Source organism: Cheilinus undulatus, linkage group 3, assembly GCF_018320785.1.
Source record: "Cheilinus undulatus linkage group 3, ASM1832078v1, whole genome shotgun sequence".
NCBI classification, from domain to species: domain Eukaryota; kingdom Metazoa; phylum Chordata; class Actinopteri; order Labriformes; family Labridae; genus Cheilinus; species Cheilinus undulatus.
Window position 1 is genome coordinate 4013480 of NC_054867.1, and position 25229 is coordinate 4038708.

The window sequence follows — 25229 nt, forward strand, 5'->3', positions numbered from 1 at the left end:
TACAAATCCTCTGTTCGGTGTCAGATTATCTCCCGAGTCCAGCCACTCTCTCTCGCTCTCCTTCGTGTACGCCACCAGTACACATATCATACTGCTTCTGGATTTTCGCACCCCTCCCAAAAAGAAAGACCCGCCCCTTGCTACGTAGTCGCTGAAAAAAAAAAATACTGGACCGCTGTAATTTACCAAGGGCTAGCGTGTGTATCATGATTGACACATTCATGTCCAATCATCGGCGAGAGGTGGGACATAGCGGCAAGGGCCGCCCAAGGAGAGAGCCCCTGCACGGTCGCCAGGGAAACCCCGTTGCGTGGTTGTGTGTCAGTTTCGCTGGGACCCGCGGTCGATGCCGGCGAGGAGGGGGATGGGCGCCTCGGCGAATGTAAGGACCCGAGACAGAATCAGAGCCCTGTATCACATACAGCAGCATATACCCCATTATAAATAGCGACTGTAAATATATAAAACACTAATATAAATGGATTTTACCACCGGGGATCTATAATAGACACCCAATGGATGCAGTACACCTGAACAGGACAGGGAATTTAACTTTCCGTCTATGCGTGGGAGACACAGAGAAGTTTGTTTTCTACCCCTGGAGAGGGAGCTACTTTTGAGGGCAAAGGATACAGGAGACTCCGAGGCCGGGCTACAGGCCTACTGGTCTGGTTGGATTTGATGTTGGGATACTATAAGGACTTCTTACTGTATGTGAACTTGCCTCGCTTATACAACTTTGGAATGTCCCTTTAGGTGAGTACTTTACATCTTTGTGTACATTTTATATCACTGACTATAAAGGGAGACAGTCACATAAATACAACAGTCACGCATTAACCATGTTTTCATCAACTAGCTATGAAGCTAACCAACTTAGCTAGCTAACTACTTAGCGTCCTCTTAAGTTTATTTGAACAACTTGGTTGGCCTCACTATCTTTTCACTTTCAAGTGACTTGCTTGGCTTGCTTTAAAGCCGCTACACTCACAGTGTGCTTTGCATGGTTGCTCTTGCCTATGTGTGGACCTATCTTCCATGGCTTTTTTATCAGCTCCTCGTGTTGTTTTTCATAGCAGTCCTGTTTAGTGTAGAAATACAGTTGTAAGTAGTTAAAATAGCCAGGGTTGTAACACTGTCACACAACCATGCCAGAAAGACATTCTGTAAGTTTTGGGAGTTTGACTCGTGTAATTTTGAGTCTACATGGGGTGCCTTCAGTTTAGGGTTTTCTCTGTTTCTATACTGAGGATGAAGCACTCACACTGGGCTGTCGTTTCTCACCAAATCCGAATAAAATCTACAAATTGGTGTCATTTAGGACGCATTAATAAATAACTAAACCAGCAAGTGAATTAATGATTTTCTGTGTTGATTTCGAAACTCCCACTATGCATTTAAAACAGCATAAACAGAACATTATGATCACTTCGTTTGTTTTATATTTGTTATGATGAGAAATTGAAGCTATCAAACAAGTACGCTGTGTTTTAGGTTAGGAAGTTTAGGTCCTTGCCATTCAAGGAAGCAAAGAAATGTGTTTAATTGCAGTCAAAACAATTTGTTGCATGTTTAATTTGATAGTAGTGGCGTAATAGAGGTCTGACAACAGAAAGCTGTCGAATTTTTCAAAAGTTTCCCTCGTCAAAAGTAGCAATTTGATCAGTAATGACGACTCATGTTAGCCAGGCAACCAGCTGCACTGTTGGTTAGCAGACAAGCCATAGGCAACAATTGCTATACTAGCCTTGTAGCTAACTTTTTGGATGTTTTCCAGTTGATTGTGTCCTTATTTTGAACCACAACTTAACAGCGCTCACTGTGTGAGCTTTTTTCTTGGTTTATAAACTGAAACCGTTTTTACAACTTGTCGGAACGTCAAACTCAGGGTTTGTGCACTTAAACGTGTAGTTTTATAATACAAAACATGGTGCATGCATGATGGTGGCGTTTGGCTAACGTTACATCACGTTAATGCATTCGTCGTTGGCAACATTCCTAACCTCGCTCAGGCGTGTGAATCAAGCTGGAAGCTCGGTTATTTTTTCTCTGTTTGTGTATGAAATTTCTCTAGTAATCACAAAACCAGCAGATCTGTTGGGTAGTGACTTGCTGTTCTTCACCTCCCCCACCTACCAACCCCCAGCCTCGGTGGCGGTTAAGAGAAATGGGTGGTATTTTTGAGGGGAGCTCTTGTTTCCTTTTTTTAGACTCCATTTTTTATTTCAGCGTGTGAGTGAGTTGAATTGCTGAGCAGGAAAGTAGCAATCGCATGTTGCGACTTAAATAGAAGCTCTATGACACCCTTGTTTTAATAACACGTTTCTTGTGTTGGTAGTTTGAGCGTTTTCTTGAACGCCTTAAATGGTTTAAGCTACAAGTACACAGTTATTTGGCTGGTTAAGGGGTTAAAACTCGATCCTACAGTGAGATGTGCCTCGTCATTTTCTCAGAGCTCAAATTAATCTCACAGGGACTGAGCACTGCGACCAGAAAGTATGATATATGTTTATATGTTGTGGTTCTTATATTATTTTTGACGTTTAAGGAATCGCGTTTCCCATGCACAAATGGCTGCCCTCACCGTCGCCTGAAAAGCTGCTCTCCACTCAGTTGCACCACGTAGCCTCGCATTGTGCTGCTGCACTCTGAGTCCGAGCAGTGGACATAACAAGCAGCGAGAAAGACGATTGTTATCTTGCTCTATAAGCTATGGTTAGGTCAAGAATCTGTTCCCGGATGCATGACTGCTGCTCTATAGTGATATTTATGTCTGACGTGTCACAAACCCAACTGGTTACACCTCAGGCTTCAGTTAGATCACTCTTTAGACCTTTCTTGTCACCTTCTTGTGTTCTTGAATTTAACCAACAAATATTAACATGTTGCATCTTCTCTGCCATAATCTTGTTTACATGTACATTTCATTTGGTTGTGCCCTACACTTAAAATCAGAAGGAGATTGTACAAAAATCAACTGAAAAAGTACACATGTGGCTTCAGTACAGTGTGTTTTTCCCTGAGCTTGTTGTCGACCTTGTTCACGAGGAGTACAAAGATTACACTCGTGCTCTGTTAGGAGTGTTCAGCTGGCCAGCGCCAAGAATTTGGATTGATCTTGATGTCCGTGCAAGCCAGATTGCAGTGTGCCGAGCCTTGTTTTCATTGGTTGCGACTGGCATTCTCTGAATATGCTTCACATCTTTTAATAGACTGTGTGGGCTGCTGCAGCATGCAAACCTGGCCACTCTGAACCATAGGAAACATGAGCCCCTCGAGCACTCGCCCTGACCCTGGCCTGCCTTCTTCACTCACCCTGCCACCATGGGAAAGCTAGGAAGTACTGCATGGCTGCTTATCCTGGCTCTGTTGTGTACTGACCAGCCATGTCTCAAAATCAGGTGCACCAGGGTCATTTTCAAAGCAAACCAGAGGTTATATCTGGGCATTATGGACCAAAATTGCTATCTTAAAATTTATGTTTTAGTTGAGTGTCAGAACACAATGTATATCTCAGCATATTCATTTCTCTAAAGAAATTTGAAATGACTGGCACTATTTCAGAATTATAATCTTTGATATAATTCTTATAGAAATCAAAGATAATGAAAGCTATTTGCTATGGCGACAAACAGAAGTTCTAGGCACCCAATAGGTTATATATCGATCAAGAATCAACAGCAAAATTCCTCATACCATCTAAATTGTGCAAAGCATATGTTTCAATTTAATCAGGTTGTCAGATTTTCTATACTCAAAATGATTAAATCTCCATTACTTTAAAGATCAGTGGTATAAAAACAATTGAAACTAATGCTCTCTAGCCATATTTTTAACCAGCACTGTTTGAGTTGCACAAAAATGTTGGCAACATTTTGAAAAGTGGGTGGAATTGGTGAAGACTCAATGTACTTTCGAAATGTTGCCAACATATTTGTGCAGCTCAAACAGTGTGGGTTAAAAAATGGCTGAAGGGCTTTTTTATACCACTGATCCTTTAAGTAATGGAATTTTTGATTGTTAATGACAATAAATCACTTTCATTGGTCTAGAATTACTATTTTGCTGCTATGGTATCAAATAAGTATCATATTATCTGAATTTTAAATTGGATTAATAAAATGATTATTTCCTGTTTAATTAGAAAAAATCATATATACTTGTAAACACTCAGTTTGTTATTCAGTCCTACTGCTCTACTGCAGCTCTGTTGTTTACTGACCAGCCATGTTCATTTTCTGTGCCTCGAATCAGGTTCACTCTGTTTTTTTCTGAGCGAGATAGGGGTATTCAGGGTGTAGAGTTACAACTATTCTTGAAGGACTGCCTACAAGAGCAGCCCTGTGCTTGTATGTGTGGATCTGTCTGCAGGATGTAGACCCTTCTTTCCCAATATGGGCCTCTGAAACATTCGAGATCTGAGGAATGTGCAGACATTCAAGGTTAAGCCTGGCCCAGTTTTCTGTTTATTAAGGAAATAAAGTCTGTCTCTCTCATTCACATTCAGGGAGCGGTTACAAACCAAAAAAATGTAATTATTTGGCAAGGGGAGAACATGATTGGAATAGGTGCGCTGTGGTCTGATGGGTATGGATTGTACACCAAGCAGAATGTAAACTGTGCTCTGTGTGTGTGTACATGAGGGAGCGAAGCAGGATGTTGGCACATTTCCAAAAGAAGAAGACAGGATTTGGTCTTGCTGCAGACGGTTGGAGAAGCAAGGGAGCAGGGGGTGTACGTGTGTGAGGAATGGGAATAGAGAGGGGGAAAACCCTGTCCTTTTAGCGTAACATTTGCATGCTGATGGCACTCTGTATCATTACATGGAAGGCAGGTGTAGCTATTGATATGTTAATACAGTTTCATGTGTGTTCTGCCTGTCTGACCGTGTCAGCAAAGACAGCATTGTGGCTCTGCATCTATGTGGGGGGATAAAATTTGCTAGAGTAAGAAGCAGTCATACTTACTTTGTCCTCATGGGTTTATATTGGCATTTAACAGTTGCAAAAGGAAGAATATTTAGAAGTATAGGCACAACTATATTCATGTATATCTTCTTATATTCTTAGCATATGGTGGTTTGCATTTATGTTTTTTTTTTTATTTTTTATATTTAGTGAAGATACCTTCTGCATTTCCTTTCTATATTTCAATCTTTCTATCGTCCTCCTCTGTAACTCTCCCTCTGCAGCTGCTCTGTGTTGTGTGGCTCACGGTCTTGCACAACGGGGTTAAAAACAAATCGCTGTGACGCCTGCCTCAGCGGTGTGCTCTGATTGGTGCAGGAGCTCTGGAGCTGCTCCAATCAGGCGCAGTGTTTCCTCAGCGCTGGGGGAGCAGTGTTGCAGAGGGCTGTGCTGGTTAATTCTGTTTTGTGCCGAGAAGCAATGCTTCTTGGGAGAATAATGGAGGAGGAGGAGGTGGCTAGGGGGAAAAAACAAGGCAGAGAGGGGGTGAGGCAGGCAATCTACGTAATCATCTCTCTCTCTCTCTCTCTCTCTCTCTCTCACTCTCTCAGTCTTGTTTTATGGTTTGTCCTTCATTTCCTCTTCTTCTCTCACTGTTACTCAGTCTGTCCTGCTTTCTTGTCATACTTGGCTGAGCATAAACCCAGAAAAAAGCCCACCAATATACAGAGTTTCTGTCTTTCCACCTTTTGAACTGCAGGCGGCCATTTTAGGCTTCCCCAGATTGGCTTCTCCCTCTCTTTTCCATTCCCCTTTACCTAACTGCCTTATTCATTTTATGTAACTAACTTTAACATTAATACACCAAATAATGGGCTATTAGAATACCAGAATTCTTTGTCTGAATGGGGCAGAACCAAGATTGCACACACACATTTCTGAGTGTGTTTGCTCAGAGGGTGTTGTCAGGCAGGGAATGAGAGCAAATAAGGAGTAGGGCAGAAGAAAAACAACCTAGAGTGCTTTTTGCACCAAAGTTAAGCCACTTGACACCAACCTGCTCACAGCTGCCTTGTTTTGTAACACACAGTGGCAGTCCTAAAAACAAAAGGGTAAAGAATGGCTTGTGCCAGGTTTTTCCTGTTCATAAGCACCTGGCTCTGTCACCTTGAGCAAATGGTTCCTGTTGAGATGAGCGAGGTGGGAGTTTCCCTTTTTGTAAACAGGCTTTATCTTGGCCATTCACATGCTTTTAAACAGAATTGGTCTTAAAATAGAGCAGTACCTCTGAACAGTTTGAACCTAGATTTGTTCTGCTCTTAAACTTGCTGTTGATTTATTCACTCACAGACTTTCTTCATGATTTTGACACAGTTTCTTCAAGACCTTTTGTGGTTTTCTGCGGTCATTTCATGAACGCCACGCCGTCAGAGTGAGCAGTAAAAGCTCCCCAGCAGTTCAAAATGGCTACCAATCCTCACTTTTCTTTTTCCCTGAGCGACACCTTGCTAGCCTGCATTGGTGGTCTCACATAAGTGTGATGCTGTAAATGTTGTCACGAGGTGGAGCCAGGGCAAGCCCCCATGTTGCCCTGGAATAGACTCCCAGCCAAAAGAGGAAATGGAAATGTCATGTAAATGTGTTTGTCATGCAGTGTGAACAAGTATGAGAGACAGAGGCTACCTCTGGTTTATGTTAAGAGCTTATCTAACAACAAGATGGCTGTTTTTGGCTTCAAGCCTCGGCTTGACTGTTGGTAGGAAAACATTCCTTCCCACATTTGGGAGCAGACGTGTCTTGCAGGCATTTCAGCTGTTTTGAGAAATGTCTTAACATCAGATGCAAATTTCCATCAGATGCACAGTTTTGAAGATTTTTTTTGCCAGCCCCTTTATTATGATATTTATGATGTCCCATGAAGTCACGCTGCTCTTTTAGTTTCTGTATTCTATAAGGATTAATTATTTACACAGAAAAGCCTGCCTTTAATTTGGCTTCAGAGAGAAACAGAAGCAGGTCAGTAGGAAACAGTCAGGCCCAAACAGGCAGCAGTATTTTTTGTCTTTTTTAGCCCTCCTGCTTATTACTGAGCGACTGGCTTGTTTGCCCTGAGACAGATGTTTCAGATGTCCATGGTTGGATTTTCTGTCATGCTGACCTAGCTGTTAGCTCTCTCCCACACCCCTCTAATATTACCTACTTGGCTAGTGTTTTTCTTTGTGTCCCTCAATTCCCTGTCTGGACCCTGCACATTTAAACAGGCTGTTTTAATGGTAGACCCGGCTGCGCTTCCAGTATGCTTGTCTGCTTTGCATGATAACAGCATCATCACTGCTAGAGTCAAAGCATTATCCACAGTAAAGGTGCAAAAATATGTTTCTTGGGACACTTTTTTAATGCTATTTTTTATTAGTGGTTAGGATGCCATTGTGGCAGATTAATTTAGTGTTTAGTGGAATCAGTGACTTAAAAATTGCAGTAATGTAACCTTTATTCATATTTTTCGTCGTGAATCTCTAACAGAACAACATAAAATTACAGGATGAAGCAAGAACACAATGGACAAAAATACACATTTATGAAACACTGACTAAGGCACCTTTACAGTGCCAAATTTCCCATTATGATGATACAGTGCACCATATTAAATCATATCCCATGGGTTGTTAGAGGTTTCATATTGCCAGTTTTGTAATCATCATACTTCATATGTCCTTTTTTCACCCCAACATCTCCAGTCCTTTCAGACTGATCTTTGCTGTTTATAATTTGCCGTAGCCTAAACAGTTGGCCGGTGTCTCAATCTGATAGTGACATGTTCCAGGAGTGCTTTCTATCGTCTCTGCTGCAGCCATGACTGCTTCAGACACCCCCAGTGCAGTGTAACTATAGTGAAGGTCTGTGGTCGTGCTGCTGCAGTGAGAAATGGTCTGTTCCACTGCATCACATTAACACTTTACTTACAATGTTTTAGAGAGCTTTTGGAAGACAACACTATTCAGATCAGGTGGCGGTTGAAATGGTGAAGTAATAGCATTGTTTTTAATTTTGTGTGAGTGCCTCTTCGTCGTAGCTCACTTTTTTCATGGCTGTGCTCACCCTGTCACCATGACAATGGATATGGACTGACAACAGGAGCACCATAAAAATGAAGAAAGCCATAAAATTGATACAGAATTCAAGTAGAAATGAGAAATGGAGGATTTAAAAGATTATAAGAATGAGCATCTATTTTCATACTTATTATCTTCACATTTTCAGCATGTTCTTTAAAAAAGTATATTGTATGCAAAGAGAAGACTAAGTCTTTTTTTCTATAAACAATGATTATTATTTTTTATGATTATTCTGTTACTTAACTTAATCTATTTTTGTCCCATGATTTTTTTTCCATTCTTTTACCCATTGCTCTTGGTATGCCATGAAGAGTCAAGCTATAGATGAATCAATAAGTCACCTGTCTGAAAGTAGATTATGAAAAAAAAGGGGCATATTTAAATGCATATTCTACAAATCTGCTCATTTTTAGTGGGAATGCAATGACTCTGTAAGCAGGTGCCATCATAAGTCTTACAAAGAAACATGTAAGGTGTATTGGTACCACCTAATTCCATTTTTACATTACAGTTTTGTTTTCCAGCCTTACACTTATGATATATGAGGCACAGAAAGTGTGTGTCTAAATGTAAAGTGTCATGTTTTTGTACGTTTGAGTGTTTTTCCCTCACTGTGATATTGCAAATTGTGTTTGGGTGAGTGTGAAATAAGATCTAGAATGAGCTTTGCTTTCCCTCTGGCCACATATCCCGTTGGTCTTCGAGCCAGGCTCTATTGATTTGCCTGTTCTTCATCTTCAATTTCCTTCTGCTGTAGCTCACAGAGTGTAGCTCGACCTGCGCAGTGCTGGGGAACGGCAGATATATTCATATCCTGCCTTGTACAGCAAGCATGTGTGCGGGGGCAGACTGAGGGGGCTGGTGTAATCTCACTGGACTGGATGTGTTGTGGAGGTTTGGCGAGGCACAGGTGGACGCACTGCGAGTATGGACAAAGTGTTCAAAGCCAAATTGTTTATTTATGTCCGTCTATCTGTGTGCGTAAAACTCTTCTTGTCATCTTTCCATCAACCTATCTGGTAAAAAGCCTGTCTGCATCGTGTAGTTTAAATTATCATGGCTGATTTATTCCTTGATGCACAATGCTCATGCTTCTTTGAATATTATCTTGTATATTTCCACAGTTGCCTGTTGTTTGTGGCTTTTTCTCCTTGGTGTGTATTACATAACATTGCATGATATTACCACTTTAATTCATGATGATTCCACCATCAAAGTGGGCATAGTATAGTTGTCATGGCCTACCATTAGCATTTAAAATGATTTAAGAGTTACATTTTTACTGTTTGTTGCCATCATAATGGAAGATAAATTTGATCTGTTAAGTTACCTTTGATGTAGAGTTGCATTTTAATATCTTTTTACGCATCTCTTTTTATACACTGAAAAACACTGTTGTGAGCTGATATTTTTTAAAACTTACCTTACTTTAACATTTATTTATTGTTCATCAAACATTTTTGTTGCCACTTAAACATTATTTATAATCATTTTTTCTTGATATTCAAAGCCAGGATGACATGTTGCAGTGTTGTACACTATAGCCATGTTTTTCCTCAGATTTGAATTCCAGTAAGTAGTCCAGTAAGTTTTTATCAGATTATGTGAAAATGGTCAATTCTGCTGGTTCAAAAAGCTTCCTGATAATGACAGAAGCCCAGAGAGAGTCATGCAAAACTTAAGAATGTGTTATGTTTACATTTGTCAAGTTCTCCACACGCAGAGGAGATGATCAGATCTGTTCAAAAAAAGAACTAAGCTGTTAAAAAAAATTGTCTCTGCGGTTACACAAGCAATTTTTTCACCATCAGATTCAGGTTATTCTGATCAGAGACTTTAACTTCTCTGTTCACAAGGACGCTAAAATATGCGATCTAATTCAGATGTGCGTGCTCATGCATCATACATTTGATCTTAATAAAACTGCTCTGACATGCGTAGTACAATCCCACGCTTCAAATCTACCAAAATTTGCTGTAGAGGAAGAAAGTCATCTTCACCTTTGTTGTAAAAAAAACTGTGTCACTTATTTATTCATCTTCCCTGCATTAAAATGTCGAATTGATCCACTCTCATGTGCCTGTACCTTATATTATCTGATCAACAATTCTAAGGTCTTTTAAAGTTTCTAGTAAAAAGTTGTCTCAGCAGCAGACCACCATGGTTCTGTCCAAACAGGGAGAGACAATCAGATCAAGTGTTTACATGGACGCTGATCCATAACGACTATCAGCTTAAGTCATGCCTCTTGATCAGAGTGGAATTTCTGTCCGATTGAGCTGTATCAGAGAATTTAATGCTGAATGAAGTGTTTATATAAAGCATTTTTATTCAGTTTAGGCATTTATTCCAATTACAAGTGGTCCATGTAAACATAGTTAATGTTAGGTTACACTCTGTCCTAACAGCATGCCATTGTTAGAAATTGCATCACATTGCACAGTACACTCACAGTCTACACTACATCTGTTAAAAAGGTAATTCTCTGTCCTCTGAATTTCAGGTTCCCCTTGTATATAGTCTGCTCTCTACCGCTTTTACTTTCTGTTTTCTATTGATAAGCTTTAGACAGCTTTGAGCTGGATAGTTTTGCCTCCGTGTTTACACATCTCAGGGTTTTCATAACATTTCAATCCCAGATATTTAGCTATATGAATGCACACCCATCTCCACCTTTTTAAAACAAGCTAACAATATCTGTTGAGTGAGGAAAATGAGACAAAGTCAAGGAAATCTTAGGCCTGTGGTCAACCAAAGAAAATCTTGGTCAAATTATTACATCCCCACACACACACCGACCAATCAGTTGGTCATTTTGGTTTAAAAGAAAGAAAAAAATAGAAAGATGGAGAGGAAACCCTCTATTTCAAAATCAGTTTGAGCCGTGACAGGTTCCTCATTGCACTCTTCTGGTAGTCTAAATGATCTTAAAAATTAACATAGGAAGTAGGGCTACGTAATTAATCACAAATTAGATTAAACTGCAATACAGCCTGCTTCAATTTTCAAATTGCAGAAGTTGCAATATTTCTTGAACTTGAAATATGTCAAAATACCAGTTTAATAAACCAATTTCTTGCAGCGACAGAGATTTTATGCACATTATGCAAAAATTCAAGTGTCATTTTTTAATAATGTTTACAAAAATCCTTTTTGTGTTTTTTGTGTGTTTTTCTTAATCAAAATGAGTGACATGAAAATGATAATGCCCTTAAACAAAGCAAATGACATCACATTTGCAATATGAGCAAAAATAGTTAGCTTATTCTGTCTAAAAATGATGAAGCCTAGCATTACTTCACGAAAGTCATATCCCAGCTGTGATGAGCTGGTAGCCAGCCTCACCTCCCCCACCCCAGCTGCCTCCTTTATAGCTTAAAGCTTGTTGTCTTCATATTTAGATTCATGCTACTATGGATTAATTGCTTCAGAAATAATTTCATTGTTGTCAATACACATCGTCTTATGTATGGTATTATTTATAGCTTGAATTTGTGGAAAAATTCATAAGATTAACCCAAGAATAATCACATATTAAATCGCAATATTTGTGAAAAAATTGCAAATAAAAAATTTTTGCGAATCGTTCAGCTCTAATAGGAAGCTTTTCAAAGCATTTCTTACAGGGCCTCCTTTTTATTGCTTTTTAAGATTCCATTGTTTCGCACCTTTAACTGCCTTTCTGACTTTTAAAGAACATTTTCTACTGTCTTAAACTAAGGGTAAGTGACCTCCTGTCTAGATAGCGGACTTACTTTTTTAGGTAGATATAAGATTTTAACATGGACTGAAGTGTTGAAAAAGAAACTTGTTAGGGATTGAAAATCAAATAAGAGAACAAAAGGTTCAGCTGACTTTGATTTGTCCACTGTGCTTTCTGTACTTTTTGTTAACCTTGATTAATCGCAATGATTTTTTAAAATCTTCTTTATAGACTTTTCAGACATGATCAGTGTGCAGCTGCCTGTATTTACAAAATGTCTGTGATCCCAGCATAACAACCATTTAGAATCCTATCACACAGTGTCCTCAGATACTTGTATTAATTCATAACAATCAGGGATGTTCGATGCCATTTTTTCCTTCCCGATACGATTCCGATACCAAGGTGTTGAGTATTGGCCGATACCGATACTGATCCGATACCATTCTCAACTATCTGAAATGACTGTTCAGACTAACAAATTATTTTAGACCTATATTTGACTCAGATCATTGCTCAACTATTAGAATTGTAAATGCACAGTTACTCTGTGACCCTGAAGTTGTTTTCATGCTGATTATTGAGTTTTGCTGCTAAATATTGAAATTATAATACAGTGGGCTGCATCACAGGCTCTCTCTCTCTTTTTTTAATACAAACTTTAGTGCACTTTTCCAAATACAATAAAAAACTTACTTCTCGCATATGAACAGTTGTTGTTTACAGATACTAAATGTATACAGTTGTATAAATCATCAAGTGCATCGAACTCCCTCTCTCTCCTTTCTGTTATTTTGTGCAGCATCATGTGTTTACAGAACAGCCTGCTATTGGCTCACCAACACTTAGAGAGGAACAATATGGCATTAAGCATTTGAGCTAGTGGTAATAAACGATCGTAATTTGATTAAAATGGATAAAAAGACGTTCAATATCGGGTTTACTGGTGTGGATTTAATCATTAAAGTCCCCAAAACATACACGAGTTCCAGTCTCGCTGAAAACGCTGCCGCACGGGATTCAAAGGCATCAGTCGCGTCATGGGAAAACACAACCGCTACATTCAAGAGGAAGACAAGAGGCGACAATTTATGGTTCAAAAGTTATTTAACTTTGAAATAAATTGTCACTTCTTGTCTTGTACAACAGCACCAGTCTGAAAGGCGTTTTAACGATCACATTCAGAGGAAAACTGTCACACAGCCTGCATTCTTTGTAGCTGCAGCGGGTCCCTTGGTTGTTCTTCGCTGCTGCTGCGCTAAAAACGGAAGCCCGGCAGCGAAGAAGAAACTATTTCCAGTTTATAGCGCTAACAGTTAGCATGGCTAAACAAGGCAAACTATAAAGTTAAACCAAACAGTACCAGATATGTATTAACTCGTGTACTCGCCGATATCAATACCTGCACTTTAAGCAGTATCAGACGAATTTCCGATACTGGTATCTGTATCGGAACAACCCTAATAACATTAACTGTTATCAAGACTGACTTGTTCCAACCCATGTTTTGTAAATCATGAGGATATATCAGACAGCATGCAGTGTTTATTTAATAAGGTGAAGTGACCAAAAAAGTCAACTGCTTGGGAATTAATGACCAGCAGACATCGTTCTTTTCCCTCTTCTGCTCTCTGTCTGTAACAGACACTAACGCTGATGTGTACATTTTGATGGGATGATAAAGGGACTTAATACTAGTATGCGCTGAGTGGTGAATTAAATGGACATTGATTCTCTGACAGAGGGCGACAGAGACACTCAGAGGCACCACTTCAATGCAAACATCGTGCATCTTTGTGTGGAGTTTAAGATATGGTATTCCCAAGTCATTTACAGTATAACTGCTGTGAAATAATCAGAAAATAACATATTCTGTGTGCCTCTCTACCTGGATTGCCCAGCGCTGCATTGCTCTTTTCTTTCTCCTGCTTCTTGCAACTGTGCAACCAACCGATGAGCAGGTTCTTGCTCGAATAAGAGCTTATCAACCAACCAAATGGAAGGGGCCAGCCCTAGAAATAATTCTGACACACCTCATGTTTTTCCATCTCCATCTGTTGTTGTTCCTCACCCATCTTAACATGAGTGATGGGAGAAAAAGGAACAGGATGACATGGGGACAACATTGCATTGTACCATGCTGCATTGCTTAAATGCTGATTTTGCTGTGTCTTTCTCTCGCTATCCTTTACAACAATTCAACATGCCAACTCTTAACAATCTATATATCTGGTAATTGAAACCAGAAAGAATAGAGAAAGGTAGTTTCATGCCAAAGATCTGTTTTTTTTTCTGAAGCTCCTCAGTGAAAAGGCTTTCAGGGAGGGGCTGTAAGCTGAGCCGACACCAACAACACTCCTAAACTTTTTAAGTTAAGCTTTCGTCATGCTTCTTGTTAAATGTGGAATAGAACCATCACAGCTATTCTGCTTTAAGTGAAAGGAAACTTTACTGTGGGAAATCAATGTTTCCAACCCTTTTTGGCAGATCTGATCCAGCTATGGAGGGATATATCTACTGGAAACACTGAACACATCACCCAGAATGAATAAAACAGCCCAGTCTTTTGCCTTGAATGGTTAGCCTAGCTTGTGTTGTTTCTTTTTTCCTGTGTACATGAATAGTAAAAGAAACTGAAATGCAGCTTTAGAGGAGCACTTGAGCTTTAAAGTGAGGCCAGCTGTTTCCCCCAGTTACCTGTAACAAACAGGTAGGTGAGTGGTATTGATCTACTTATCCAAAACTTGGCAAGTAAGCCAAAGTGTATTTCTTTTAAAGTAGCACACCTGCCTTAAGTAGTAGTACAAATGCTGACTGATGCCCTATGCAGTCACTTAGCCAGAGAAGGGGCAAACTAACTGGGATGCACTTTTAGGCCCATGGAAGTATATATGTACTTGTACCAACTTAATTTCCCCTTCAGTTTCATAGAAGTGTTTGTAGTTCTGGTGGTGGGTTTGTGGAGCAAGCTAGACACTAAAGCTGTCTTGTTATTCTGTGTTAATTTTGGTTCCATGTTTGAGGTTGTTGTTTCTCCATAAAAGGAAACTATCCTTGACTTAAGCAGATTTAGACTGAGCTGCTTCTGATTTAGATATCTGCACTGATTGTAAGAAAGTACTATGGCATTGTAGTTTAAGCTTTGCTGAACACTGAAGACTGTCGGGCTGGTTTAACAAACTCAAGCTCAATTAAAACATTAACCTTGTCTGTTCTGGTGGTGTCTCCTGAACCACTCAGTATTGGTAATTGGGGAGCACGCTACTTTGAGATTAGTGGCCTTGTTCACTTGCAATTGAATTACACATGCATGTAATTCAATTACAAGTGAGTTACTTTCTGTTAAACAAAAGTTTTAACTTCAACAGTGGAAAGTGTGAAGCATGTTCTTTTCTCATGTGCAGAAATATCCAGATAAGCTTAGATTCAGCTGTGGCTGTTTTGAAAATGGATGTTTTTTGTTTTGCAACTGAGAAAATAAAGAACTTGTTTTATCAAGTCTCATCACCATAATAACTTGTTAGATACTTTGTAAGAAGTCACAAGTCCAAAAGCCTACTGAATAATCATAAACAAAGATATCTTTTTAGTTCCTGTTCTAGGATCCAAAAACTGGGTCACAGAGCCCTTTTCAGTTGGTTGCAACTGGGTGCCTGGAGAAAAATTCCGCCAAATAGTCTATGAGATTAACTCAAAACATACCTATTCCTTTGTTTTCTCACATTTTTTTGTACTGTCTAAGGCCCAGAGTATGTTATTGTTAATTAGATAAATCTGGCTGGTCAAAAAATATGGTAAATTTTGGCCACAATTTCTCACTGAGGAATTGATGGTGGGTCCCGAGACTCGACCATTTAGTGCATTCATAGATAATACCACATGCTATAAATCTTCAAATAAAAAGTTACTTTTATGTACCCCCCCTCAGTAGCCTAGTGTTACACATTTTGACAAATCAAGGCAGGTCACAAATACAGGCTACTTTTTTCCATTTAGTATTGATATATTATGTAGATCAAAAATAAAGAAAATTCAACATGTCCATCATCTGATAGCCTTCCTCAGTCTTCTGTATTATGATCTGGATAAAGACTAAAGAAATCTAAACCTCATTTCCTTTTTTATCTTTATTTAAAATGTTAATGCTAAAACATATTTTTAAACTACTAGAGGGATTCTCTGTTTATGTGGATCTATACTAATTTTCTACACATTATAAATGTTCTTTCAATTCCCCAATGTGTAGTCTTTCTCATCCTTTTTAATCCCTGGTTTGAAATAAATGAATAAATAAAAGTCCTGATTTCTTCTCAAGCAGTTTAACGTAAAGCAAGTATCAAATGCCATGTTCAACTTTGGAGAGTGCTCTTTGGAAAATATTTACATTTAAAATCAATTCATTCAAATTGCATCAATATGTATTTTTAAATTAATTTTGCAGATACATTCTTGGGCGTTTTATGCCTCTATTCAGCATGAAGTACATTGGGTGGAGTTGAAAACAGGGATGAGGAAGGGGGGGGAAGACGTGTGGGAAAGGAGCCACATTCCAGATCTGAAACTGGGCTGCCTGCATAATGGGATGCGGCCTAATCATAAGGCTATCTGCGCCCCAAGCAGCTATATTTAAACTGCAAATTCTCTTTTTATTATGCTACTATCAGTCTAACCGAGGTTCTTACATCATGTTAATATGCAGTGATATGTCTGCTATAATTAACACTTTCTATGGACTTTCTATCTGCATGTACTGTTGTGAAAAATGTCTGGTTTCTCCCTCAAGTTTTTTTTTATTTTGAATGGGAAGAAAATTGGAACTAAAGCTCTTTCAGATAATGTTTGTGCCTTAGAAGTGTTGTGCATTAGCTTTGAATTTGTTTAACACCCAAGAGACACATTAAGATGTTTAAGGATAATCAAGTAGTTTGTTTTAGGGCAGCACTGTTCACATATGCCAGTGTTCGACAATGGCAGAGCTTTAGTTTGTTGAAAATGAAAAAGAAGAGGGGAGAGAGGGTAATGTGAGAGATGATAAGGGGGGAAAGGGAGAGGGAGAGCGAGGTTTTGCTGTTCATTTTGTGTGTACGTCCCTCCCCCTTGGACTTGTCTCCAAAATGGCCTCTGTTCTAGTGGAAGTGAAAAGACTTTGTTGAGCCTGCCGGTAATTTGAGCCCGGTATTCATGGCCAGAGGAACGAACAAGGAAAGGAGGGAGGAGGAGGAGGGTGAGGTAAAGAAAGGCTTTCCTTCTTCGTATGGAATTTACCTCCCTAGTTCACCGTCTGGCTCTTTTGGAAGAGGCCCAAATAGTGACTCCCTTTGTGAGTTAGGTAGGAGCGAGCTGGCTATTTTTGCGAGGCAGTGATCATCCACAGGGATAATAAACCACCAGTGGTTTTTTGAAAAGGCTCTGGATGGGGCACCATGGGATCCACTCCATCACATCATATCTAAGTACGTTACAAATCATATTAACCCTTTGTGCCCTTTGAAGTGCTGTTATTCTCTGCTTATTTAAAGAGGAACAATTCTTAAATTACCCAAATGGACCATCCCATCTCTGCTTGTGTATATTTCCATCTCTGTGTCTCTGTTTTCATTTGAGGCCTGCTTTTGTAATTATCAGCCAGCTGACATTTCTGCTGCAGCCTACCAGTGTATGTGTGTGTCCAGCTGGATGGGACTGACATTCTCTATTTGACAGTGAGCACAGCTGAACTGACCTTGACATTATTGGAAGTCCCCGGCCCGGCTGTGGTTGCCTCGGTGCTGGAGAGTGAGGGCAGTGGTTGCTGTAGCCAGGGGACAGCTACAGAAATGTCATGCATCCACTTGTTGTGGCTCTGTATTTGTGAAGCAGCCTGTGTTTGTATGCAAGGTTTCTACTTCATTGTGTTTGAGGCTGATTTGCTGTCAAAATGCTGAACTGATGTGTTCTGGGTTTTCAGAGTAGGGCTGCTCTATTATGGCAAAAATGATAATCATGATTGTTTTAACTGATATTAAGATCATGTTTTCAAACATGATTACTCGTTGACTGTTTTACATTTACATCGAATGGATTTTTTGAACTTTAACATTCAGAATAATTAGATAAATAGAAATACATGAAAATAAATAGGTAAAAATATGTAAATATTAATGAAAAATATTGATAGAAATGACATAAAATAGATTAACCATGGTTTTAAGTGTTTCTGATATTTCTGCAAAAATTAAAAATAAACACTAAACATTTACTCCATGTGACAAAACCATGGCCCAATAAAAGTACATGGTTTGTGGCCCAATAATAATTTAATCACAATTATGTTGTTTTTATGATTGACATACTAATTGAAATTGAAAATGAAATAATTGCTCCACACTGTTTCAAAGTGTATTTTACCAAAGTATACAGTATGACCGCCAGATCTTTTAAAGTCACTTTATACAGGCACTTGTTGGCGTGCATGTGCATGCACAGCGAGCAGAACACGTGCCTCCACCTGTGTTTCATTAAATCCTTAATAAAAAATGCTGTGTCTACAAGTAACAGTGTTTATAAGGCAAGGTTTAAAGGATTGTTGGAAGAGATTTATAGTTCAAGAATTGTTCTTGCACTTAAGTAAATGGAGCTACTAACAATTTGGCTTTAACAGTTTGACTAGAGAAGACAGCCGCATTGTGCCATGGCGCATGACATGTATGTGCCAGCATATGCCTTTGTCATTTGCCATATTAGCCCATCATCATAAAGATGAGTTCTTAAATCACTTTTAAATCATCTAGACATGAGCAGTGGTGCTGCAGGTGGAAATGAACCCATACTGTCAATGCATGATGGTAATTAAGGCAATACCGTGGCTATTTTTTAATACCCCGAGATATAGTATTACCATATTACTGCCCATTCCTAAATCATAGAGTTTCACGCTTGATTTGTACTTCTGGCCATAGTGACTTACACCATTGTAGACCCAGTATAGTTGCCAATCAATCAGTCAGTCAATCATTATTTACGTAGTGTAAATTCATAACCAAAGTTTTGTCTGAACACTTTACAAAGATGGAAGGCCTAGACTGTACTTGTACATCAAGTACTCTGTCTACTCTGTTTGTTTGTATACAGTAAAACCATGGCCATCAAAACCCAGCACAGTGTTGGTGCTAGAGCTGAATAAATAAGCAGCAGTTGATTTTACTGCAGTCATTGCACAGAAAAATACACACAAGACATTGTCAGGGATGGAACGTTCTGGGTGTGCATGGTATTGGATTTTTGCTGATACCCAATAGGCCAATATTTACAGATTCCTTTCAGCTGAGATTGATATTTAAATATGCATTTAAGAGGGAAAACTTAAGTCCTTAAAGTACACTGTTAAGTTGAGGGAATGAGAGTAAACAAGGAAAAAGACCATGGCTGATTAAGTTCTGTTGGTCCTGCAAAAACTCAGCAAACTTATCTGTGGATGCCAATAATTAGCTTTTTAAGCTGATATCTGCCAGGACTGATATCTTGCCCCCAATAAGATAAGATAAGTTAATACTTTATTGATCCCAGGGGACACTTCTGGCATTGCAACAGCAATCCAAAATAATAGATAAGGTAAGAAGAAGTAAAACAAAATTGCTGTAAATATTGTACAGCCTTAGAAGGTACATCTGCTTGATAAGTTTAGGCACAGTGTGGGAGATTTTTTTGCACTTGTTCAGCCCCTGAGAGAGGAGGAAATGAAGTTTCAATAATTTTAGATTTTGGCAAATAGATCTGGCAAATTGTCTCATTATCTGCAGCCATCTATCTCACGCAAGAGAACACGCGGTACGTCTGTAGACCTTATTCAGGAATTCTCCGTTACTTGGTGTTACCCAGCAGACCACACACAGGGCTAAAGGTCTTTGTTGTAAGAACACAGTCATGTAGTTGAGTCGGATTGTGTCAGGCTACGTACAGTATGCAGGCTTCTGTAATAGCAAGATGCAATGTGAACCTACTGTTCACAGAATCTATACTGAAATATGGATTAGGTTTTTGTGCTGGCAAGGTACTAGAAATTTAAACTTTGATAACGCACTAATAAGACAGATCTTAGGCAGCCATATTGGATTGTGTTAAATCTGGAACAAAGGCGTACCTGTAAATAAGACACAGTCTGTTTTAGGGGTCAGAACTGTCTCCTGACATGGTAGCGAAATCTTCAGCCGGGTTCATGCCATGTGTGCTTTCATACCTCCATCATTTGGTCTGGACTTTTCAGTTTTATCCAAACCAAAATAATAGGTGTGAAACCTCCCCTGGACCATGGTCCAAACCAAACAGCCAGACCTTGGTCAGCGGTCCCAGTTTGAAAGCATTATTTTGAAAGATTCAGACAGTCATTCAATGGCAGGAAATGATGGCATAAGAACCAGAAAAGGGAAGTTCAACACCAAAACAAAATGAGGTGCAGAAGCACATGGGGGAAAGCGGAGACAATGTGTTTTTAGATACATTTTCTCCTTTCCGATAAAGTTTTCTAATGAGGAAGCTCATGAGGCTCAGCCTTATGTACTGCTCTTCCAGTGTGCTGTCAGTACTAGTAAATCTACAAAAATATGAAGGTGGAAATTACTTTTCCATTCATTTTTCTCTACATGCAAGCAACATGCATTATTTAAAGTTCTCACGTCAAGTGCTTGCCAGCCAACTACCCAGGCAAACTAAACTGTTTGCAATAATTACAGTGTTAACACAAAACTAACAAAACTAAATATATGCAATATAAAAAAAAACAGTCCAGACTTTCAGGTGTGGAAACACCCTTAAACCCAGCCTCTTTTTATACTCAATAAATGGGGGGCTTTTTTTTCATTTATGTTATATGCGTGCAGATTATGATGGTGGTGGCTGGACTTGCAATCATATGCATATGAAATAGAATCTACTTTTTATTAGAAAACACAAATAAGTATTAACCGCTTGTCTGCTCTCTGTCTAAATTGGTCAAATTATTCCCAACATACCAATTTAGTCAGTGCTCCCTCTTTCACTGGGTTCACATTTTTCTTTAAAATGTAACTGAAGATTTTATGTGTTTTTAAGCATCTGTATGTTGGATTCTATGAATCAAATAATGGAGAAATGCAGAGTCAGAAAGAACCAGAATATCAACATTTTTGACAGCCTAACACAGTACAGCTAGATTTTGTTTTTAGCCACTAGCTTTATTAAGTATAGTGTATGTGTACATTTGTATTTTTGAAAAGGAACTAGCTGCACTTACAGAGAAGAATAGAGTCACATGATTCCTTTAATTTGTATTTGATTAATACCTAGTATTAATGTTGTAGGAAATGCAAGTTTTTGAGTCATGCCTGAGAAAAATGGCTGCTGTTATAAGGTGATGTATTGTGAATCAGATCACCTTTAGTATTTGTTTTGTAATGTAGCTGCATGCATTTGCTATGAATAACCTTACTAAAGTCCAAACCCTCTCCTGAGCATGTGAATGGAGCAGAGGAGGGCCTGTGCTTCTGTCTCAGCTTCCGAATCCAACTGAGAGGCTGAGCGAGCGAGCAGGCAGGATGGGAGAGTGAGCGAGAGCGGAGGAGTGTGGGTCAGTGTTTCAGAAGTCACATGACAAGAGGGTCGGGCCTGATGTTGGATGACTCACCCCTCCAGGCGTCTGGGAGGAAGGCGCCTCCTGCTGGTTCCTTGTTTTAGTGCAATGTAATGGGAAGCTGAGTGGAAGCAGAGCTGTAAAGCCCCTGGTTGTTTTTCTGCTCTTTGAATAGCCCCCTCCCCTCTATGCTTGAACCCTCTGCATGGAGGAGACACAGGCTTATCACATCATGTCCATATCAAGTTTTATTATTGGACACAGATGGAAGCTCTCTAGTGCTTCTCACATATAAGCCTCCATTATCAACATGAGTCAGCAAAATTGAATTCTTTATTAGGTGTGTAAGGAAGATGTTTTCCTGTGTAGTCGAGCAGTTTTATGGCCATTACAGCCATCTGTCAATGTTCAACTTAACTCAAACATTTGGTAAATGGGCTCTGTTTATATGTGACACATTATTCCTATTATTTATTTTCTGTTTTTGTCTTTGACTAACTCCATTGTGTTGTATTTTTCTTTAAAATTTCCACACTCTCACTTTGAATGTTTATATATTATGCATTGTATGCATTTTAACTACATTTCACCCCATTTTAACCACAGTTAAATAATCCTTAATATGTAATGCTTTCTTTTTTCATTTCTGCATCATTTTTACTTATCCTTTTATAATGGCACACATATCGTGTGTTTATTTCAAGTTAAAACCAAATAAATTTGGCCATTTTAATTATTTTTTTTTTACCAATACCAATTTTTATGCCTATTTTTTTATTTTTATGTAAAATACTAAGTGTATGTATTCAAGCTCATTTGGTAACTTAATATGAGCTTCATGTCAGTTAATGGTGCAACACAAATTAAGCATGTAGTTATAATTTTAGTTTAATTTAATGTTGTTCATTTAAAGAAACTCTGGCCGTAACTTTCGCCTTAAATCCTGACCTTCTAAAATGCTCCTGTTCACTTCAGTCATGTGACTGTCTCCAAGGTGACCTTCTGTTGTTGAATTGACTTAATGATGACCCCACCCTGTGGCTTGTACATTTGCATGTCAGTTTTTTGTGGTAATGCAACTAAATATTTGGCAAAAACTATATTATTTCTATATGTAAAAGCAGATTATCTCAGTCTGGGTTTAAAGCGTTAGAATTTTGTAAAAATCTATGCACAGGATGCACATTATTGTTTAATTTCTAGTGTCTTATATGTCAAAATGCAGACCTTTCCAAACTTGTTTATCTCATACTGATACATACATATTTTTTTGTAATTGTAATAAACATCATGTGTTTGATCTCTAAGGATTTATACGTTTATCTTGTTGTCACAGTCTAGTTGATTAAAAATAGATATAAATCAAGACAGTTTTTCTACATTTAAGAAATGTGTTCTGAAGGTTATAAAGGATTGGAAAACCAAGCTTAATTTTAGCAATGTTAACTAAATGTTAGTTCTTTAACATACTTGGATCAGCATTTTAAAAAGTGAATTACTGGTATTGGCAAATCTGTAGATTTCTACTGATATTTACAACCAATATTTTGGCTATAAAACTCTGCCCACACCATCTGTAAATCTTGGCTGTACAAACAAATAGGTCAGTGGAGTTTTAGGCTGGACCGACCAACCAGCCTGCATCAGCTGAAGTCTTTTCTTTATCCACCATCATACTGTACACTTTAAAGTGTGTTTAAGACTGAAATTTGTTATTTTTAATCTTCAAAACCATCTAACCCTCCCCAAATTTTACCAGAGTTGATGGTATTACTGCCAGGTGTTAAAAACACTAGTTGTTCAGGCACATGCTGAGGAGTGCAAATGCCTACTTTATTCATTCTTTGAGTTTCAAAAACCTTGATTATAAGGTGATGTTATAGGAGAGCTGGAAGGGGTTTATAGCTGAAGCATTGATTGCAACTCTATAGGTGAACTGAGTTACATCAGGACAGATCATCTGAAGTTTCTCTCTTTTTTTTACACATTTAATGGCACCGCTTTTCCTCCCTCTTCTCTGCCTTCCTTTAGAGGTAATATGAGAAATAACAATCAAAACCATTATCCCATGATCTGGGGATGTAAAGCAATTTTCTGTGTGCTTTTCAGCAGATAAAGATCAGCCTTAAATGGCACCTGTTTCTGTGTTGCGTTACAATGGTGAGGTCTGTCTAGTCGCAAGTTCACTTTACTGGAAGCTTATAAAGTTAGAGAATACTTTATCGCCTTAAATAACCAACAAGCACCTATTAACTTCATCTAAATTTCTCATAAATAGAAGATAAGTTAAAACATTTCTAAAAACTTTTTTTATAGTTCTGATTGTAGCATGTGTTGCTTTTGCAGCATGTATAGTCATTAATATACCTGATCATTTTTCATCACTGATTTACCAGTAGTGCATGTTTAAAAGTCTACCTTTAGAGGGGACCATCAGCAGCATACTCGGGAGTTCTGACATCATTTTTAAAGCATTTTTTGGTCCTGCTGGGGAAAATTGACACATATTGTAATGGAATTTATTGTAAATATTAGGTCATTACAAAGCTCCCTCCTCACAGCAGTAATCAAAGCAATTCCATACCTATTTTTCATTACCCATGTATAGAGTATTACTGTAATACCACCCATTCCTAGTCCTAACTACATTTATGTATTGATATAGGTATCGGCTAAAATATTTTGTAATATCTATAATATTAGTGAAAGTCCAGTATTGTGCCTCCCTTCTTTTTAAAGCAACAACAACAACAAAAAAAAAACATTTTATTGCTTCAGAAATTGTAGACTGTTTAAGTTGTAAACCCACTTCCTAAAATGGCACTGGCTATTTTTTTTATTTTTTAGTGATACTGACAACTGTTCTTGTATATACCTTAGTTTTTGACTCTGAACAGTAATGCTACTAATACTGGAAAAGAAAGAACTAGAAAAGGAGGTGCATATGATCCCAATAATGACTTCAGAAATGGGGCTGAGCCTGGTCTTGGAGGTGAATGGCAGTAAATATCTAAAAGTAAAACATTAAGGATCTTCCATTATAGATGAAGCAGTCTGTAATGCATGTAAATAAGTTCAATACGGTCGCTTTTTGTTTTTACTGTGTTTGTGTGTGAAGAATGTTGTCATGCTACTTACCTCAAAGGCTGGTTTAAGTTACCCTAATTTAACTACTGGCAGGGAGAGGTCTAGTGGTCTTTAAACCTCCACCTCCATGTGTAAAATAGTCTTGGTTTCACATGCAATTGGATTTTTTAAATTAGGTTTCTTTGTCATGTTGTCATTATGGTAGTTTTTTTCCAAAAGACTGAATATTTCTTAAAAATGTCATTTATGACATCAAGTATTCACTGTGTTTAATGTAGAAATACAGGTGTTGGATGTTACTCAGAGCATTATCTGTCAGGGACATCAAATAGTTTCAAACACAGTGCTTGCCGAAGTGCAGGTTTTTTTCCATCACATCATCACATGACATGCTGAGTCATGCAGCAGCCTGTTTGTTGCCTGTATCCTGGTTGTGTCTGTGCGGATCTTGTCTGATGGTCTCTGTCTGCTCTCCTCTCTCCTTAGGTCCCCCATGACCGTCAGCCGTGGGCTACGGCTCGGCGGCGCCCCACCTCTAGAGTGGTCTGCTGCTGTAGTTGGGACCCTGTGATTCCTCTTCTCACCTCCTCTCCTCCCCCTCCCCCATCCCATCCTGTCCCTCCCCGCCCCCTCCCCCTCCTCCCCCCTCTTCCCCCCTCCCTCGCGTCGCTGTGCTGGACGTCATGAGCATAGTAATCGCGCTGGGAGTCACCACACCTGAAACGTCTTACTCAGATATGGCTGCTGGATCAGAGTAAGTACATCTAACCTGCCAATTAGGACTCAAAGAAACATGCCCTCACCTTACAGGTGCAATATGAATAATTTTCCCT

At 38.8% G+C, this 25229-nt stretch overlaps 1 protein-coding gene across 4 annotated transcripts in view; it reads left to right on the top strand.

Annotated features, from left to right (window-relative positions):
* Positions 1-330: 330 nt before the first annotated feature.
* Positions 331-25229, top strand: part of setd5 (SET domain containing 5) — a 55431-nt gene continuing 30532 nt past the window's right edge. For all 4 annotated transcript variants that reach the window (XM_041779994.1, XM_041780011.1, XM_041780003.1 and 1 more), the window contains exons 1-2: positions 331-756; positions 24883-25150. In XM_041779994.1, the coding sequence (XP_041635928.1) occupies positions 25080-25150 (71 nt within the window). In that variant the 5' untranslated portion in view covers positions 331-756; positions 24883-25079. The remainder of the gene's footprint in view (positions 757-24882; positions 25151-25229) is intronic.